The sequence below is a fragment of the Telopea speciosissima genome, chromosome 3, assembly GCF_018873765.1.
Source record: "Telopea speciosissima isolate NSW1024214 ecotype Mountain lineage chromosome 3, Tspe_v1, whole genome shotgun sequence".
Classification (NCBI taxonomy): domain Eukaryota; kingdom Viridiplantae; phylum Streptophyta; class Magnoliopsida; order Proteales; family Proteaceae; genus Telopea; species Telopea speciosissima.
The window spans coordinates 1,032,760-1,051,227 of NC_057918.1; the positions used below are offsets into that span (position 1 = coordinate 1,032,760).

At 39.0% G+C, this 18,468-nt stretch overlaps 3 protein-coding genes across 3 annotated transcripts; 1 reads left to right on the forward strand and 2 right to left on the reverse strand.

Moving 5' to 3' along the window:
• Window positions 1–193: 193 nt before the first annotated feature.
• On the reverse strand, window positions 194–1,164 carry LOC122656025 (cytochrome b-c1 complex subunit Rieske-4, mitochondrial-like). The gene is made up of 2 exons (XM_043850446.1): window positions 969–1,164; window positions 194–874 (listed from the first exon to the last, which is right to left on the reverse strand). Exons 1-2 carry the CDS (start codon window positions 1,114–1,116, stop codon window positions 204–206), a joined length of 819 nt encoding a protein of 272 aa, XP_043706381.1. The 5' UTR covers window positions 1,117–1,164; the 3' UTR covers window positions 194–203.
• A 1,382-nt stretch (window positions 1,165–2,546) lies between these two features.
• On the forward strand, window positions 2,547–5,472 carry LOC122655538 (floricaula/leafy homolog 1-like). Its single transcript, XM_043849730.1, has 3 exons — window positions 2,547–3,003; window positions 3,113–3,435; window positions 4,929–5,472. The coding sequence occupies exons 1-3, from the start codon at window positions 2,547–2,549 to the stop codon at window positions 5,310–5,312; spliced, it is 1,164 nt and encodes a 387-aa protein (XP_043705665.1). The 3' UTR covers window positions 5,313–5,472.
• Window positions 5,473–6,473: 1,001 nt separating this feature from the next.
• On the reverse strand, window positions 6,474–13,659 carry LOC122655537 (glycine--tRNA ligase, mitochondrial 1-like). Its single transcript, XM_043849729.1, has 9 exons — window positions 13,187–13,659; window positions 12,055–12,437; window positions 11,817–11,934; window positions 11,327–11,521; window positions 10,737–10,961; window positions 7,701–7,760; window positions 7,470–7,550; window positions 6,971–7,376; window positions 6,474–6,712 (listed from the first exon to the last, which is right to left on the reverse strand). The coding sequence occupies exons 1-9, from the start codon at window positions 13,559–13,561 to the stop codon at window positions 6,480–6,482; spliced, it is 2,076 nt and encodes a 691-aa protein (XP_043705664.1). The 5' UTR covers window positions 13,562–13,659; the 3' UTR covers window positions 6,474–6,479.
• Between the last annotated feature and the right edge of the window lie 4,809 nt (window positions 13,660–18,468).

Below are 18,468 nucleotides of genomic sequence, written 5' to 3' on the forward strand. Positions count from 1 at the left end.
TTTTTCGTCGATGCTGTTTGGCATCAGGCTTCACAAATAGTATGGAGGAAACCAGCAGTGGAACCATTACATGACAATCTTGTAGTTTATGTATTACCTCTCAAAGCACTATCTAATCCATGTACGTTTATAGTTACAAACATTTCTTCAGTCTTGTAATTCATATATAAACAAAAAGGGAATATAATCATAAGATCTTTTCATCAGGCAACTCCAATGAGTAGCTTGGTCTCATCCAAGAAGATGTGAGGAGGTACCACCAGGTTGTAGGGTGCAGGGCCCTTGCGTACCCTGCCTGATGTGTCATAGTGGGAGCCATGGCATGGGCAAAACCACCCTCCATAGTCCCCAGCATTTGGTAATGGGATGCAACCCAGATGTGTACACACCCCTATTACAACAAGCCATTCTGGCTTCTTAACCCTTTCTGAGTCCTCCTCTGGATGCCTCAGATATCTCAAGTCCACACTGTTTGCCAGCTTAATGTCCTCTTTTGTTCTATGCTTTATAAACACTGGCTTCCCACGCCACTTCACACTCACAGTACTCCCCGGCTCAATTCCTGAGATATCAGCCTCCAGTGAGGAAAGTGCGAGAACATCCTTGCTTGGAGACATACTCATCACGAATTTGAGGATCAAGAGCCTAATCAGTGATGCATATATAAATCTCCCACCTGCTAACACCAAATAGGCAAATGCCTTCTTTTCAGGATCACCTGCACCTGGAGGCAAACGCTCATGGTTGTACTCATCGTAAACAATCTTTGGGGTCGGATTCTTCACAGAAGCTACGGTTGGTGGAAGGTGATCATCTGATATCATCCCAAGTCCATCATGTCTTGGAGTAAGTGATGATGATTCACAAGCAAACCCTGTCATACATATTAAGAAAATCAAAGATGAAATTGACCACCCAGCCCACCTACATATATATAAAACATTTAGATCGATGAAGGGAAACCTGACCTTTAGCCGCATCACGAAATGCCGATCTGAAGTAGAATTCATCCGAGGGGGAATCTCCGCCGATCAAATTCTTGGAGACAATTGCCGAAGCTGTCTGGTTAGGCCGCCATGACACAAAAGAAAGTCTCCTCCCCGCAGCTCTCAACATCTTCACATACTCTTTCTAGAGTTTCGCCTCTTCGTCTCTTCGAAAGAGAGGGCAATTAACCTCACGCTCACGCCTGTAAGTCCAACACCTCTTGCCATGGATTAGAGGAAGAAGTAGAGAGACTCGAAGGAGGGGAAAATTAATTTGAATCATAGGCCACCGTTACACGTTTTACACTACACTCATTACACGTATTACAAAATTTTGCCACGTATACATATGTTACACTAAACCGATTACAGGTGTCGTTTGACAAAAAGAAAAAGATTACAGGTATTGCAAACCGTAGGTTACGATTAGTACCGCGCTCCGCGTGTAAAGCCACGCACGCCTTCTATGCTTATAAAGTTTATATAGTTGGCCTTAAATAAGCTTCATTGGTTAGTTAGTAAACCAACTCGGTTGGTTGGAGGCATAGTTGAGTGCATGACTTAAATGAGGTCAAGGGATCAACTCTCCCGATTGTATATTGTGTGCCAACCCCTCTCTCTTCTCCCCTTCTAATTGTAGATTGTGAGGTTAATTGAAAGAGCCTTCTCCCCCAAGGCTATATTTGCTGGGCAAGAAGTAATAGAAAAGAAGGGGAAAAAAAATATAGGACTAAGAAAAAACAGCATGATGACACAATTATTGATGTATGGGTATCTCTCTCCTTAAGGCTATACTTGCCAACCAAACATAGCTTAAAATAATTGACGAAAAAGTTTTTTCCATGGTAACAGAATCTTTGAAAATCCAATTGATCACGTTACAACAAAGACTCAGAACTGACGCAAGTTTAGCAAAGTCAAAGTGATATAGAGGCTTTTATGATTGATTGAGTTCAGATCAGTTATTCAAATGGGGATGGGTGGGGATAGATCTAAACCTTCCATGGGAGTATGGGATCCACGCCCCATGGAGGGGTCAGATCTATCCCCATCGGTCCCCACGTGGATAGCGGATCTGGATTGTGATTGATTTAGGAAGCTTGGAAGAGAAAGGAAAAGAAAAGAGAAGAGGGTGGGAAAGAAGCTCTAAGAAAAGGAGAAGGAGAAGAGATCTTAAGACGGTCGGGGAAAAGTACAAAGATACAGGCTTTGAGAGGAATCGAGAGAGAGTGTCGTCTCGCTTCTGTTCTTGTAAGTGAGTCTACTGATGAGCCACCCGACACCTCGTCTAAAGTCTGTATGCAGCCTGTACCACGTACGTAATATCCCTGTACTCACTCTGCTGCTGCTGCTGCTTGCCAAACAGATGTAAAGATAAGAAGGACCAACACTCTACTACGAAATCCATTGGAAGTTTGAGGGTGAGAGATAGAGATAATGACTTAAACTCGCTTCAGCGTGGGTGAGACTTTGAGAGTAGTGAGTGAGTGAGACTGAGAGTTTCAATCTTAATTAGGAGATAAAAATCAATCCCCTATATACCTCTGTTTCTATTCACTAATGGATCCCAACGCTTTCTCGGCGACTCTATTCAAATGGGACCCAACAAGAGGGACTGCTCCACCGCCTCACCGGTTGCTGGAAATGATGGTGGCTCCCCAATCGTACGGTACTTGTACAAGGACGCAGAGGGATGTGGGAGGACTGGACGTGTTCTTCCAGGCGTACGGGGTCCGCTACTACACTGCGGCCAAGATATCTGAGCTAGGGTTCACGGTGAGTACACTCCTCGACATGAAAGACGAAGAGCTGGAGGATATGATGACTAGCCTCTCCCAAATCTTCCGGTGGGACCTCCTCGTCGGGGAGATTTACGGCATCAAGTCCGCTATCAGAGCCGAGCGTCGACGCCTCCTCCTCCTCCTCGAAGATGAAGAGTCCCGGCGCCGCCACTACCATCATCATCACCTCCTCCCACTTGACGCTACCAACGCTCTCGATACCCTCTCCCAGGAAGGTTAGTACTAATATCTAGTCTTCTTGTATAAGTTATAGGCAATAATAGTTACTATTATACTGATGATGATGATGATGATGATGATGACGACAATGGTGCAATGAATTAGGATTGTCGAAGGAGCCAATGCAACAAGAGAAGGAGCAGCGGCAGCGGCGAAAGAAGAGGGCGGCGTCGACCAAGAGTGCTACTACTACGATAGGGGACAAAGAAGAAGAAGTGGAAGAGGAGGGGAACGATGAGGAAGAGAAAGGAAGAGTAGTAGTGGAGAGACAGCGAGAGCACCCGTTCATGGTGACATTGCCTGGTGAGGTAGCTCGGGGCAAGAAGAACGGCATCGATTATCTCTTCCACCTCTACGAGCAGTGCCGTGATTTCTTGATCCATGTTCAGAATATCGCCATGGATCGTGGTGAAAAATGCCCCACCAAGGTAAACAACTATATCAGTATTGTTAATTTCCTTCTTTCTATCAATCTCTTCTTCTCCTAATCTCCTCTCTAATCTATCAATATAACTACTACTAAGCTGAGCTCTATAGTAACTACTCCTAAAGTAACTTTCTGCAACGTAACCTAAACTTCCTTCACCAATGGGGGATCGACACTGCAACATCAATTATTTATTTATTTATTTGAAATAAAATAGACGAATGATAGTATCGTAATTAAATGTGAAGTGGAAGGGCGAGGAATCTTTTTACGTAAATAGCCACAGGTTGGTGAGGCCGGCATCGTGGGGCGTGCTACCCTGACACTGTATACGTGTCGCGTAATTTTAGGCTGGGCTTTGTCAGGTAAGCAGTCACCATTAATTTTTTTTTTTTTTTTTTTTTTTTTTTGGAGGTAACAACCAGGTTTGGGTTGAGGCGTTGAGCCGTTGAGGGGTTGAGGAGGCCTTTGGTCATCGGAATTCGGACCGACCTATGCTTCTTGAGGCTTGGGCACTGGCTCCTGGGCAATCATGCTATTTCACACAGGTCCTGGAAGGAGCTGGCTAGGGTTTTTCACTCACCATTCACTTGGTTGGGCTAAGCATATAATACCCCTGAGTTGACATGCTTCCTATTTCATGGATTATGTGGGACCTAATATATGGGCTAAATATGTACTGGTGTTTCGATCTGTTGATTAAGAACAAGAACCGACTACACCAATTAGTACTTGGTCCTAGGTTCCAAGTTCGGGGACTGATTACAATTCCGGTCCTGGCCTTACAATGATGGTACCAACTAGGACCTGCACCGATTCACACCTCCTTTCAATTCGAGGGTCCAAGTAGCTTCTAAATTATTAATCTTTTCAACCTTACCAGTAATTGTTTATTATTACTTTATTTCTTCACTAACTAAGGACCAAGTTAAAAGAGATATATATATATATATATATATAGTAGTATGAAAAAGAGAGAGAATAGTCATAAGAATAACTTTGTGTTTAATCATTGTTTTTGCTGACTTTCTTCAGTGAATTTAATAATTAATTATAGTTATATTACACCATGGTGTATTAAGTCATCTCCTCAGTCTTCAGCATTTGGACATTTTTAGGGTTCAGGCCAATTCGTTTCCAATCCACTTCCTCGAACAAGCTTCAAGGTATCAGTATCATATCGATCGATACATATTAGTATTGCCGGTATTCGATACCAGTACTGATACTATAATGATGGTATAAATTCAGAAGAGCATAAAATATTGATCTCCCAAAAAAACCAAGCTATTGGTATTTTGAAAGGCGGTCCTATCCAATAGGGTGGATCCATATCGCCATATCGGTATCGGCCTAGACCCAATACCTAATACCTAATACCTAATACCTTGAAGTCATGTATATCTGTGCTTCAAGTATCTTCCATCAACCCATTCCCTTTTTATTCGATAATGGGTGTTGTGTGTGTGTGTGTGTGTGTGTGTGTGTGTATAGGTGACGAACCAGGTGTTCAGGTATGCGAAGAAGGCAGGAGCAAGCTACATAAACAAACCTAAAATGAGGCACTACGTCCACTGCTACGCGTTGCACTGCCTGGACGAAGAGGCATCGAATGCCCTGAGGCGAGCATTCAAAGAGAAAGGAGAAAACGTAGGAGCTTGGAGGCAGGCTTGCTACCAGCCCCTCGTCGTCATGGCATCCCACCAAGGTTGGGACATCGACTCCATCTTCAACTCCCACCCTCGCCTCTCCATCTGGTATGTCCCCACCAAGCTCCGTCAGCTCTGTCATGCCAACCGCAGTGGGGTCAATGCCAATACTGCTACCTCTGCTTCTGCTGGGGCTAGCATCACCTCTACTGCTCAGCCTTCCTTTTAACCATTAACCAATTATGTTCTTTGGCTTTGCGAGTTTGAGTGGGACTATAGGAGTTGTTCTGGACAGAACCTAGACTCATAAATGTTGTTGATATCTCAATTAATTGGTAAACTTGGTTTCTTCTGATTATTTTCTTCTTGGGCCAACAAAATTCTTCCAAGAACCTGAGTTTTGATCTGCTAATCACCTGCTTTTAACCAATTAAGGGTCGATTTCATCATGCTGAGCATTAAGCATTAGTAAGTAAAAATGATGCCTTCAACCCCTCGTCCTATGCCCAAATATTATTGGTAGCTCACCGACTAAGCTGAAAATACCATCCCACGTTTTCTTCTCTGCAAAGAAACAAGAAGAAAAAGGGGAGACAAACGAAAATGGGCCCATTTTGCAGCTTTACTCTTTCATTTTCCCTTCTAAGGTTTTCCCATATAACGCATAATGCAGACAAACAAAACATAAGTTTTGTTGTGAACTAGGGGGTAGGTTTTCCGCTTTGATTTGGTATGATTTATATTTCAATTTCATGGAATGATTTCTATTTCAGAAATTATTGGTTTGATTTTGCAACTTATTATAGTGAAATAGAAATCAAATGAAATTGATATTCTGAAATAACTGTTTCAATTTTGAAATTGAAATTGATTCCACTCGTACTCTTTAATGAGCACATAATTAATTTAAAGAGCAAAGTAGTAATTTCCATATTTCATGTTTAAAATAAAACACCACCCTCATCTCCTAATGATCCGCCCACCACAATGCCAATACCACCTTTGTCACCGTCACCACCGTTTCACAAAAAAATATAGAGAATCCATTCTCATAAATTGAACTACCAAATGAATTCCTTAATCTTGAAATATTTCAAATTGATGCAACCAAAACAATTTCAATTTTTGATCAAAAATTTATTTGTTGATTATTTCATAAAATTAATCCAAAATTGACAAAGAAATCATACCAAATCTGGCCTTCAAGCTCAGCCGTATAAGGCAGGGCGGATTACAATGTGACAAAGGTCTGTTATTGACTGTGCATGGACCACCGCCATTCACGACACCTTTTACCGTGAAATAAAATTCTTAAACTCTCCTCAATGAATTATGAATTACTCTACCATAGAACCAGTGAAAGGCACAATAACATTCCAGTAAACTTATCGAATTCTTACTCATCGGTGGACACATTCGAATGAGCTGGGAATCTCCACAACACATCCGTCCAAGTGCTTGATCCATCAGTCACTTCTTTGACAACAGAAGGTACAGCCTCTACACTTACACGAATTTGATCCTTGCTGTCTCTTTCTCGAATTGTAACCGAAGATGTTGAATCAACAGTGATAGCCAAGGGTACACCAAGTTCATCTGTTCTAGCGTATCTTTTCCCAATAGATGTACCTGTAACAGTTATGCGCTAACAATCAAATCAATTCTGCATCCATCATGAAATTAATCAACTAAACTCAATTAAGCCTTAACCCAAATAAATGAGTCGGCCATGTACATCCTTGCGGTTCATATCATTATATCACTAGATTCTCATTTGGTCAATTTCAAGCACGTCTCAATGGACGCACTCCTGCATGCCCATCAACACAAGTATAATCTAGCATCAGCAGTAGAATACGCGATCCACATGATTTTCTAGTTACATACCTGTAATGTCAATCCTATGTGAGATCGCAACCGCAGTCAGTGACACAGAGATCTGTTTGGCAACTGCTTCATATTGCTGGTTCTGCACAAGTGGGAAAACTGTGCACTTGATAGGAGCAACAAGAGGAAGAAAGCGGAATACATTCAACTGCTCATCTCCGGCTTTACTTGGCCTTGTGTAGAAGGAATGCTCAAATAGGCAGTAGATTATTCGCCCAATGCCAAATGATGGCTCAATCACTGAAGGTGTGAAAGCCCGTTGGTGTTCCTTTTTCTTCTCCTTAGATATTGTCACCATGTTCTTCTTAATAGTGACAGCTTTCCCAAGAGTACACACATGGAACTCCACCTCCCCCTTGGATTCCAAAGTGGATTTCATTTCCATAGCTTCTTTTTCATCCATGACCTGCCCAAACAGAAGACACAACATTTAATGATAAGGGTTAAAGTCATTTACATTTAATACGACTCATAGGTTCCACAGAAAATTTTACTTTACCTCCAAAGCCTCAACAACATTCTTTTGATTACCCTTGAACGCAAGACCTAGTTCCTTCTTCACTGGGGCTATGACCAGTTTCTGAAAAAATGCATCACAATTTTTGCCAGAACTTATTAAAGAATTTATATAATAACATTAATAAAACTGATCATGAAAAGAGTGAGGTTGTGAATATGAGAATGCATAGAGGACCACATACACAAGCAATCGAGAGAGAGAGAGAGTTACCTCCACTTCCCTGGGTTCTGAAAACTTTTCATGAGCTACAAGAGGAACACCACTTTTCTCCTGCCATAGAGGAAAACATGGATTTTCCATGAGTTTATTCAGCAACTCTTTCTTTCATCCTGACAAATCTTTACTATCACAAAGCAATGCATTAAAAGATGGACTAAAAAATCATCTCACAGACTCTTTGCATTATCAATGCGTATTTATTTCACCTCAAATTGTATACACAAGTCTCAGCTTGTATTACATTACTTGTGCCATTCTGATTGTTTAGGGTTATTTATTCAAATCATCTAGGGCCAGTGCATTTTGCCTTGCAGCTAAGGCCTCCTTATATTCTGTGCAAAATTCCAGGTTTAGTTTCACAGTAGAATGGTTGTTGGAAATAAAAGAAGCCACCACCACCAAGTAGGAAAAACAAAAAAACAGTGGAAGCTGAAGTCAGGAGAAAGAAAGAGGGTCAGAGAAGGTATTAGGCAAGCAAAGGGAAGCTCCAGAAACCTTTGCTTTCTTCAATTCCTTCTGCATTAACCTACACATTCCTAGGTCATATCTTGCGACATTGTTTGTGGCAGTGCTCGAATATAAATGTTACATCATTAATTATGGAATATGGTTTCTGAATCATTAAAATGTATAAATTCAATATTTTATCTGGGCAGTTCTAAGTTTACTGCTACTTACTGCAGTCTCCACTAGGGATGTAAACGGATCGGATTCGGCTCGGATAGTGCTATATCCGCATCCGCAATCGATTAGCTTTCGGATGGATTCGGATAGTGTTAAACGGATACGGATCGGATATTTTATCTGTTTACATGTAAATATAGCTTTTCGGATAGCTATAGCCTATCCGTATCCGTTTAGCTTTCAGATGGATTCGGATAGTGCTGAACGGATATGGACACGGATACGGAAACAGATTTCAGCTATTCATTTACATCCCTAGTCTCCACATGACTGTCCCTTGATTTGGAATCAATGCAAACCCAAGGCTATACAAAATGTGCCTTGACTCATCATATGAGGGAAAGAAAATGGGGACTGCAGTTACGATACTGGGAGTGGACCATTGACGATAATGTTGTTCATGTACTTAACGTGGCACAACAAACCAAACCATTCATTTCAGTATGTCAAGTAAATATTTATTTTTTGGGTTATGCCTCGGAATGAATCGGGAAATCTTCCCACCCCTCCTTTGTTGATTGCTAAATTTTGGTTTCCATAAATTGAATTCTAATATGATCAAAATCCTGCAGATCTTTTTAGGTTTGTCAAAAAAAGATGGGAAAATGTAGTCATACTGAGAAGAGATTAGTGTTGAAATTTTGAAAGACAGAAACTAAAATAAAAATTAGTCTTCATAAAAAGAATCAAGGCTCATTAAACTTCAGTTAATTTTGATGTAACATGCACTTTCATGCAGAATTCAGTTGCCCACTATGTCCAAATTTTATGACTCATCCCCTTACTCCTTGTAGTCATAATTCAAGCAGAATGTGTTTGATGGTCACACTTCAGTCAGGGAGAGGACATATCAGGGTAGACGAACATGGCACAGATCAATGTCATGACAAGCCCATCTAGCTCAAATAATATTACTCATTTCCTTCATGTGATTTGTTTGATTTATTATACATATGCTAAGAAGTAAGAACCGAAATAGACTTTGTATGCTGGAACCCCTAAGGTTTAGTGAAGTTTGCCTGTTTTTTAACTCCTTTATTCATGTTGAGTTGCATAGTCTCGGTTTACATGGGTTTTGGTCTATGTTTTGTTTTTATGTTCACAGGGGGTATTTTGGGTATGGTTGAGTAGATCGGTTGCTTAGTTAGCTGTTTTGCGTTTTACTTAATATAAATAAGACCCCCATCCCCACGGATTGTGGATCTCACTCATATCTTAAACCGTGGGTGGTTTTCTCTCTTTCTAGATCTCTTCTCTCTTACTACTGCTGGTCATTAATGTACTGATATTGTCACAATTCACTTTTTAATTCCCTCCCCATCCCATGTAGTATGTAGTTGAGTAGTTCAGCCTTCCCTTGAAAGGTGATATTTCTGATGACAAATTTTTGTAGGGATATATCAGCAATGAAACTGTAGAAATCAAAAGAAGACCAAATAAGGCTGAGGTGGCCAGAGGGAAAGGAGTAATCAAATGATTCTACCTTCAATCTCCAACCTCTTCAAATTTGAGATATGATTCTCCAATCTCCAGGCTGATCTCATACTGTCGTCTAACTTTTTTTCCCCCTTTTACTCCAACGCAAAAAGTTTGTCAAGTTACACAATCTCACTTTCTGAGGAGCATTTGCTATTGCATTAGTTACCTAAATATGTTTCACTGATCTTTTAAAATTACCCTTCCTAAACCATTGCGCTGAAATTCTCCTTCCTTTCTCTTTCTATGTACCATCCTGTCTTCTTCTTTAATGTATTAAACATGCTAAAGCTAGCTTACTCTTATGCACTAAAAGACATGGTACGCCACCATGTCAAAGATCAACCTATAGTAAATGCATATTACCCTTGCATATTAAAAAATAGCACTACAATGAAGTATGTGTTCTTTAAATCTATGACAACAATATACATGATTTATGTCACACTGCAACGAAATCATTGTTTAGCTTGAACAAAATTGAAAGAGGAAAGGACTTCGAACATTCTAATCAACCACTTACCCATAAAAATTCAGGATCAAACAACAACATACATGATTTATGTCACACTGCAACGAAATCATTGTTTAGCTTGAACAAAATTGAAAGAGGAAAGGACTTCGAACATTCTAATCAACTACTTTCCCCATAAAAATTCAGGATCAAGCAAAATAACCTTTTATCATGCTCTCAAGGTGATTGCTAAAGAAAAATAAATTTTTAAATGGAAGATGAGCAAAAGAGGTCCAACAAGAACTGGGTTAATTCAAGAATAAATGCAATGAGTTGCTGCCTAAAGACGAAATAACTAATCAACAGTCAGACATTTGCAGTATCTCTTCAACAATATTTGGTTAAACACTTACTGAGTGAGCACGTAAGTCATATGCAGATCTGTCTGCAATACCAACACACTCAATCCAGCCGTAGGAGGACTCAATCTCCGCATCCCAACAATCTGCAGCATAGTGGGCCATCTCATTTCCCAAGTGCTGACGGAAACGCAACCGTTCTTCATCAATTCCCAGTTGAGTAAGGAATAGGTATACTCTTCCGATGAAGTAGCCGAGTGTTTGATTGTTGACAATTCCCTGCCCAATAGTAAATACACATAAATGTACAGTGAGATATACCCCTCAAGGTGTCAAATAGTTTGTAACCTTACCTTTTTGCCCTTTAGTATAATACACAATTTTTTTCTAATGAGGGTAATAGTGTCATTTTACATGCACACTAGAAAGTTGATGTCACTTTCAAATTATTCTTGAAACCTTTTATATTCCTATCTTAAAGAACTTTTGGAAAAAAGACAAGGGGCAATTAAAAGAAGGTGTCAAGTTCTAAATGCACCTATAGAGGTGTCATTCAGACACTCACTGTATATATATATATAGAGAGAGAGAGAGAGCGATTGAGCTTGGAGGCGGTATTTAAATCACATGCAAATCAATCCAACCTCAGAAACTGCATCACCAATGCGCATTCTCTTTGCAGACTGTCCAGAAGTTTGTTCTTTCCTTGGGAACATCAAGAACTCCAAGTGTGCAATATCACCAAACTTTGGATGAGATTTGTCTTCAGGATCCACAAAGTGCTCAATCTCTGCCAAGGTGAATTCACGAACCCTTAGAAGACCTTGGCGAGGAGATATCTGGATTTATAAAAATAAAATAACAAAAATATCAGACTGAAACTGATTACTAATTTCCTCTTATAATGAAATAATAGACTATAGCATGCAGAGGGAGAATTCTAAATAAAAGGAAGAGAAGAAATAATGGGGAAAAAACAAATAAGTTAAACAGTCTTACTATTATATGCACCAGTTGGGAGATCATAAAGTCAAAAAATATTTGCTTTCAAATAGAATACCCATTTACAAACATATTCTTGCAAAGAGATATCAAAGTCACAATGGCTTTAGTATGATAGTGAAAGATTGAGACCTCATTTCTAAAAGCTTGACCAATCTGTGCAGCAGCAAAAGGAAGCTTGTTTCCATTAAAATAGTACAAGTCCTTGAAGTTAACAAAAATGCCTTGTGCTGTTTCAGGGCGCATATATCTGCAGCAGATGAATATGTAAGTGACATAAATGGGTTAAAACCCATATATTAATAGGAAGCAATCTTATCCTGGGAAAATGCTTATAGAAGTAAATACAATGATTAAATCAAGTGCATACCCAGGTATCAAGCCAGATGGGCCAATCGATGTTTGAAACATCAAGTTAAATGGATAAGGATCTGAAAGAGGGTTCTTAGTATCCGGAGCAACTATACCATATTCCTTGATCTTTGCCCCCAATTCTTCAGCAGAGAGATCATCGAGAATTGCAAGAATGTTTTTCATCTCTGCTGCCTTCTCTGCATGCATACTCAGGTCTTTTTCAAGCTTCTCCTTGCAAAAATCTTTGAGCAAGTGATCAGCCCTGTAGCAAGTTCCTGTCTTTTCATCCTTGACCATGAGGTCTGTAAACTTATCTACATGACCAGATGCCTTCAGCACAGTTTCTGGTGTGACACATGGACAATCCACTTCCAACATGTTCTCCTCCAGGACAAAATGCTGATTTTTTTCAAGGCAAAAAAAAAAAATCAACCAAAGCACAAAGCTAAGATTGATTGAGTTAAAAAGTTCTGTAACCTTACAAAGGAGTTCACAGAAATTCGGAGAGATCAGAAAAAATGCTTAATAACTCCAAATAGATTACAACAGGTCTCTACGGCTCTACCACAGGGGATGTTTAATAACTCTAGAAACCAGGGGATAACTAAGGTCGGACCCCAGTAAAGTTTAACAGAAAAGTAGTAGATTTCCCAATAGAAATAAATTTATTTAAATAATTTCAAGTTTCATTGAATTTATATACAAGCCAATTAGGCTCGTTACCTAAAAAGTCCAAGCTACAATTAAGCCAATCGACAACGGCATCATCAAGCTTAAGCTTTTAAACCGCTCCAAAGAACTTCAAATGTAAGATATAACTTAGAACCGCACTGCACTTGTAATCCAAAAACTAATTAATTCTCATCTGAACATTGAAACCTAGGCCTTCCATTTAATTACTGGTCTACTAGAACTGCATGGCACGTTAACATACTAAATAATGCATCATCAGGATGCTTACAATCCCAATATGAACAGTTATCCTCTTGAACTACATTAACCCCCGCCGGGGGTTTTGGTTTGGGGGGGAGAGAGACTAGCATAAATGTCATAAAACCTGCATACTTCGTCGCATGTTAAAATGCTATCAACTAAATAAGTTAAACGAAACAATAGATTCGCAGGGGGGGGAGGGGGGAGGGACTTACTTGACGCCAGAAAGCAAGGACATTAGCCTTAACCGCACAACCAGGGGGACCATAATCGTATAAACCAGCAACACCTCGATAGATCTTGAAAGACGGGATGTAGAAGAGCCGCCGCTCCAACGTATTGACAACGGCTTGACGGAAAGCATCCCTGCTGAGAGAGCTAGCGCCACTGCCACCAGTGATGGCAGCTTGAAGCTGCTTTTCAATGGAAGATTTCTCCAACTTCAAGGCGTTTAGTGCTTCCACTGCTACATCGATCTCAGCCTTCGCCGCACCGGAAGCCTTTAGATCCCTGACGGAGTTCCCCTGGGCATCAACGGCAGCTTGTTTATCAATCATAGCTCTCCGTAGGGTTTCTTCAGAAGCGTCCATGGCCACGGCACGCGTGTCCCGTCCGCCGCAGTGGATTACAGTAAACTGTGAATGAGATGGGCTTGTAGAGTACAGACAAGGCGAAGAAGAAGTGCGGCACAAATTGTTGATCAAAGAAGATGTAGATCGATATCGAGATTTTAAGAGGGAGGAGATGATCGGGAAAATATAATTCATTCGAATACCATCAACGCACCCTATTTGCCGTTCCAATTTCCTAATACCTATGATGATGAAAAAAAAAAAAAAAAAAAAAATCTCAAAGAAAATTATGTTGGAATGGATCGCCCAGATCCTAATTGAACGGCTGAGATTACCTGAAATCATCGTTATTAAGTTCAAAAACCAAACGTAATAAAAATACAGGCATATGTTCGGACATGTGCACCACCTGACCATGAACTAAGGGTGCAAGTTTGGCCCTGTCGACCCGATCCTGCCATGAGCCCGAACAGGGCTTGGGCTGAAATACCTGACCCTAAAATTGCTGGCCTTGAGTTAAGATCAGGTTGGGTTGGGGTTGAGGTCTCGGGCTGAGCCAACCCGGCCCAGCCCAACCATGTTTAAGTTATACTATATAATATATATATATGTATTGTAGATGTAGTATGTATTATAAACTTTAAATGTCACACATATTTTGTTACATATTATATTATATATGAAGATAATAAGTGGGATAATATATTTTATTATAGTGTTATTTTATATAAAATTGATAATTTTCTTCTAGACCCTGCCCAATTTAGTCCAATCCATGCATCTTTACCTTCCCTCACTCCATGATTAGGGCCAATCAGGGTTGGATTTTCCAAGCCCTGAGTCAGGGTCAAGTCAGACTTGGGCCTAGTTACGGGGAGTCAGGGTTGGGTTGGGGTTTTGAAAAGCCCGGTCCAACCCGAGCCTGTTGCAGCCCTACCATGAAGACACCCTCCATGATGTAGGTTGGATAGGATTGTCAAAACCTAGCTTGAACCGACGAACTGAGCCAAACCTAAACCAATATGAGCTTATTGAATCATGTTTCAGATTGGAGTTTTTTGACATTAAACTGAACTTAAAAAATTAGACCAAAACCAATACCAGCCCTAAAGTCATCTAAAAATTATATATTTAAAAATAGATTTACACAGCAAACTAAAACCAAATCAGTAATAAAACAATAAGTAAAACCGATTCAAAATCAAAATCGAACCAATGCACTCTTACTGGATCATGTTTTGGACTCACTCATTCTCACATCGAAATCAATCCAAACCGACGGATTGACACCCACCCCTAAGACTAGGATTCCAGATATGGTTTGTGATGAACCCACCAGAGTAGTAATTGCTTACCCCCAGGGAAAAAGAAAATATAATAGGAATTTATCAAATACATAGCAGGCATAACTATACTAATAAGTAATGAGTGGAAATAGAAACATTATCCATGGTGAAAAGAAAAAGAACTATGCAACTAGGGTTAGAAACATATTAAGAAATAGGAATCAGATGCAAAGAAAAGCAGAAAGGTCCCAAACAATCGAGGAATTGTGGGTTGCGAAGAAATGTATGTGGACCCCACAAAGGCACAAATCAAAACAACACTAAAAAACAAGGGTGTTAATTGATTCGATTTTGATTAATGGGTTTGGTTCAAATGGAAAGCTTATAAATCAAAATCGAACTGTTTAATAGTTGGCTTCCATTTGAGAATGAATCGAGTTGATATTTTTATCAAGCGGTTAAAAGGTTTTTACCGGTTTTGCTTTTGTTGTCGATTAAAGTTAATAGTTTTGGGCCAATTTGGGAATGAAGTTTTTTTTTCAAGCCCAATACAGATATATGATGATGCTGGGCTTGGGCCAAAGACATCTAGGTTCAAATTGTTGCTTAATCCTAAAAATAAAAAATTTGAACTAAAAACTTTTAGTGTACCTCCGTTGTGAGAATAATAATCGCCTCCAATGCATGGGTACCTTCAGTTCCTCTAATTCCTCTAATAGGGAGGAGTGGAACTCACCTTGGGCAGTGTTTTTGGGCAGGGAGTAGGGTGGTCATTTCAGCCCCATGTGAAGAATTGGAGGTATTGAAAGGGACAGCGAATTAGAGAGGATAACGATTATCCGTTGTAATGTATGGTCTACTCGTTCTATACGACAAGGGTAAAGTGTTCGGTGTTTTTCTATTCATCCGCAATGTCACATAAGCCCTGGTCAAGATGTCCAATTGCTTTTATTCGTGTTGTCCATTCTTTCCATGTATGGTCCCATTCTTAATCAAATCACTCCTTATTTTGGATCAGATATTGATTGGAATGTCAACCAGTCATGGATATTTTAATGGCCTATCAATCCAAAATTGACCCTATTTGTTTTGAAATATGTTGCACCTATATGAATTACATCTATATATTTAACAAAATTATCAAATTTGTTTCATTTTGACTACAAATTTCATAATATTTCATTTCAATGGCCTAAACAACATACTTATTTGATTAAAATATTCATTCAATGATTGCATGGCTGGTTGTATTACAGCTATTTGCTCTTGCTCTCTGTAATTTATTTTATTTTTCATCATTAATACACATTGCTGATCTTTAGCAAAAAAAAAATATTCATTCAAAAAAAATTTTGTGTTGTTTACTTAGGTTTGGTTCAATTTGATATTGATTTTTTTTGTTTGATTGTTTGGATTTATTCAAATTTTGCTATCATAAAATTGGACCCCAAAAAAAAAAAAACTATATAACTTAGCCTAAGATGGCCTCCTTTTTCCAATCATTCTTTGGGTTTGCTAAGGTGCATTGCGACAGTAAGTATGTAATGTTGTTTACCCCAAAAAAAAAAAAAAAAAAAAAGAAGGTGAATGTTGTTTTCAAGCTACATTAATACTCTATTCAACTTAGATAATAAACATCTTTAAGATATAATTATAAGGAGAAGGGTGCGTACACCACCTGGGTGCCCACCTTGTGTCTATCTTTTTTTCATTTTCATGGGAAAGGACCACCCAGCCCCTCTCATCTCACCCCTTCCATTGGGCAAGGCTGCCCGCTTACTTGGAGCGGGTAGCGTGCCCAACCCTCTCCCATAATGAGCTTAACCTAGATTGATATTAAAAGTGTCAATTAGATCAGTTGGCAAATTCACTAGCATGCCATCGCAGTGGTCTTTGATTGAACCTCATGGAGTTTGAACTTTGAATGCACAGGTTACCTTCACTGGTATAGAGTGAAGATCATTCTCCAAGGGTGAAGTGATCACGTGATTGGACTTTTTGGTCATTATAATACTCCCACCCCTTATTTACTAGGGCTAAACTACCCTCCTCTTTGAGACGTTGACACCACTAATACCCATGCAAAGGAATTTACCCCGGGTGAAGGAAGACTTCGTCCAATTTGATGGCTTCCACGTACGTTATGCTTGGACTGTTGGCATGGGGCCATAAAAGTACCCCTCCTCTTGCCTTATAATTATAGAGTGCCCATGCATTTATGTCAAGGAGTGATCTGCATAGGTAAAACATGCATATAATCAGCATGATTCCTAACCTTATAATATGTCATTCCTAATCATATTGGAAAAGAGTAATTCTAATTGTTGGATAAATGTCCTATAATCATACACACAATATTTTGCTTACCAAGTAGAGATATTTTTCCCTAAAATTAAGTAGTTTATTGTACAACATGGTGTGTAGATGTTGGGTTTAATTTTACTACATGATTCAAAGGCAAGGTGAACGAAGCATCCACCATTTTTTTAAACCATAAAAGTTGCTACATGGTAGATATAAAAGCTCCCAAAAGCAAATCATGTAGGACCAGAATCCTCTGTAGTACCGGTGGGACAGCGGATGCGGCACAACAGAGGCCAGGTGGCACACATGGTCTATGATGTGCCGCCGGATGTGCACCGCCACCCCCGCCAGTACTGTAGAGGATTTGAATACAGTCATGTATGGTATTTTCCCTTGTTTTTTCAACATTTATTGTTCTCCAAATAAATTGACTTACTTAAAAATAATATTCTAACTCCTCTTTTGGCATGTCACATGAACAACTTGTCCACAACATTTAGTGGCCAACAATATTATCATGCGGGAAAACAATGACTCCATACTCTAATTGTTTTTATTTGGATATTTAATAAAATAGAAGGGATATAGATGGAAATTTTGTTAAGTTTTGTTAACATATTAAAATCACACTATGGTATTATAATGGTATTGTTCATATTCTTCATAGATGTGGTATCACATTTCAAATCTGGATCCGATTAAGAAAATTATTCCAATCCAATGGATTTGGCAACCAAGAACAACCATTTTATATTCTAGTGGATTCTCTCCTTGATTGAAGTAATGTATGTTCTTATCAACCTTCACTTGCCAATTTTTATTTTAGAAATATTTTAAGTCATTGAGGAGACAAGCGTGGTTGATAAACATAGCAAAGTGGAACGTAATGGGAACCCAAAAGCAACTTAATATTTTAATTTCAACCTTTTCACTTTTGAATTCTGCCTATTAAAACCAATCTTGTGAAATCGTATTATGTTTTAGGAATTCTTCTAACATTCCTTTGTTAGACTTGGGGGTTAAATCTTGTAATCCACAAGGATCTCAATATGTCACTTCCCCCAATTGCCCACAACTGATTATTATTATTATTATTGCTTTCTTTTCAATTATTCTTTTTACCGAAAAAATAATAATATTTTCACATGTTAAAGTTTATCATTTCCAATAGAGTATAGTCCAAAAATTTAGAATTAACAGTGTTATATCGTGGATCTTTTCTTATAAAAAAATATAAATAAAATTATGGATCGTTTCCTTGAATTATATAAAATTTTATATACTCAATTATATCATATTACATACATCATTGTATTTTACATTTGAAGTATTATT

Excerpts from the sequence above, each read along its gene's own strand:
- LOC122656025 (XM_043850446.1), bottom strand. The coding sequence starts at position 1,116 with ATGTTGAGAGCTGCGGGGAGGAGACTTTCTTTTGTGTCATGGCGGCCT. Across the intron at positions 875-968 it reads ATTTCGTGATGCGGCTAAAG|GGTTTGCTTGTGAATCATCA; the intron begins GTCAGGTTTCCC and ends TATGTATGACAG.
- LOC122655537 (XM_043849729.1), bottom strand. The coding sequence starts at position 13,561 with ATGGACGCTTCTGAAGAAACCCTACGGAGAGCTATGATTGATAAACAA. Across the intron at positions 11,935-12,054 it reads CCATCTGGCTTGATACCTGG|ATATATGCGCCCTGAAACAG; the intron begins GTATGCACTTGA and ends CATCTGCTGCAG. Across the intron at positions 7,761-10,736 it reads ATGACTTACGTGCTCACTCA|GAGAAAAGTGGTGTTCCTCT; the intron begins GTAAGTGTTTAA and ends CCTCTATGGCAG.
- LOC122655538 (XM_043849730.1), top strand. The coding sequence starts at position 2,547 with ATGGATCCCAACGCTTTCTCGGCGACTCTATTCAAATGGGACCCAACA. Across the intron at positions 3,004-3,112 it reads CGATACCCTCTCCCAGGAAG|GATTGTCGAAGGAGCCAATG; the intron begins GTTAGTACTAAT and ends GCAATGAATTAG. Across the intron at positions 3,436-4,928 it reads GTGAAAAATGCCCCACCAAG|GTGACGAACCAGGTGTTCAG; the intron begins GTAAACAACTAT and ends GTGTGTGTATAG.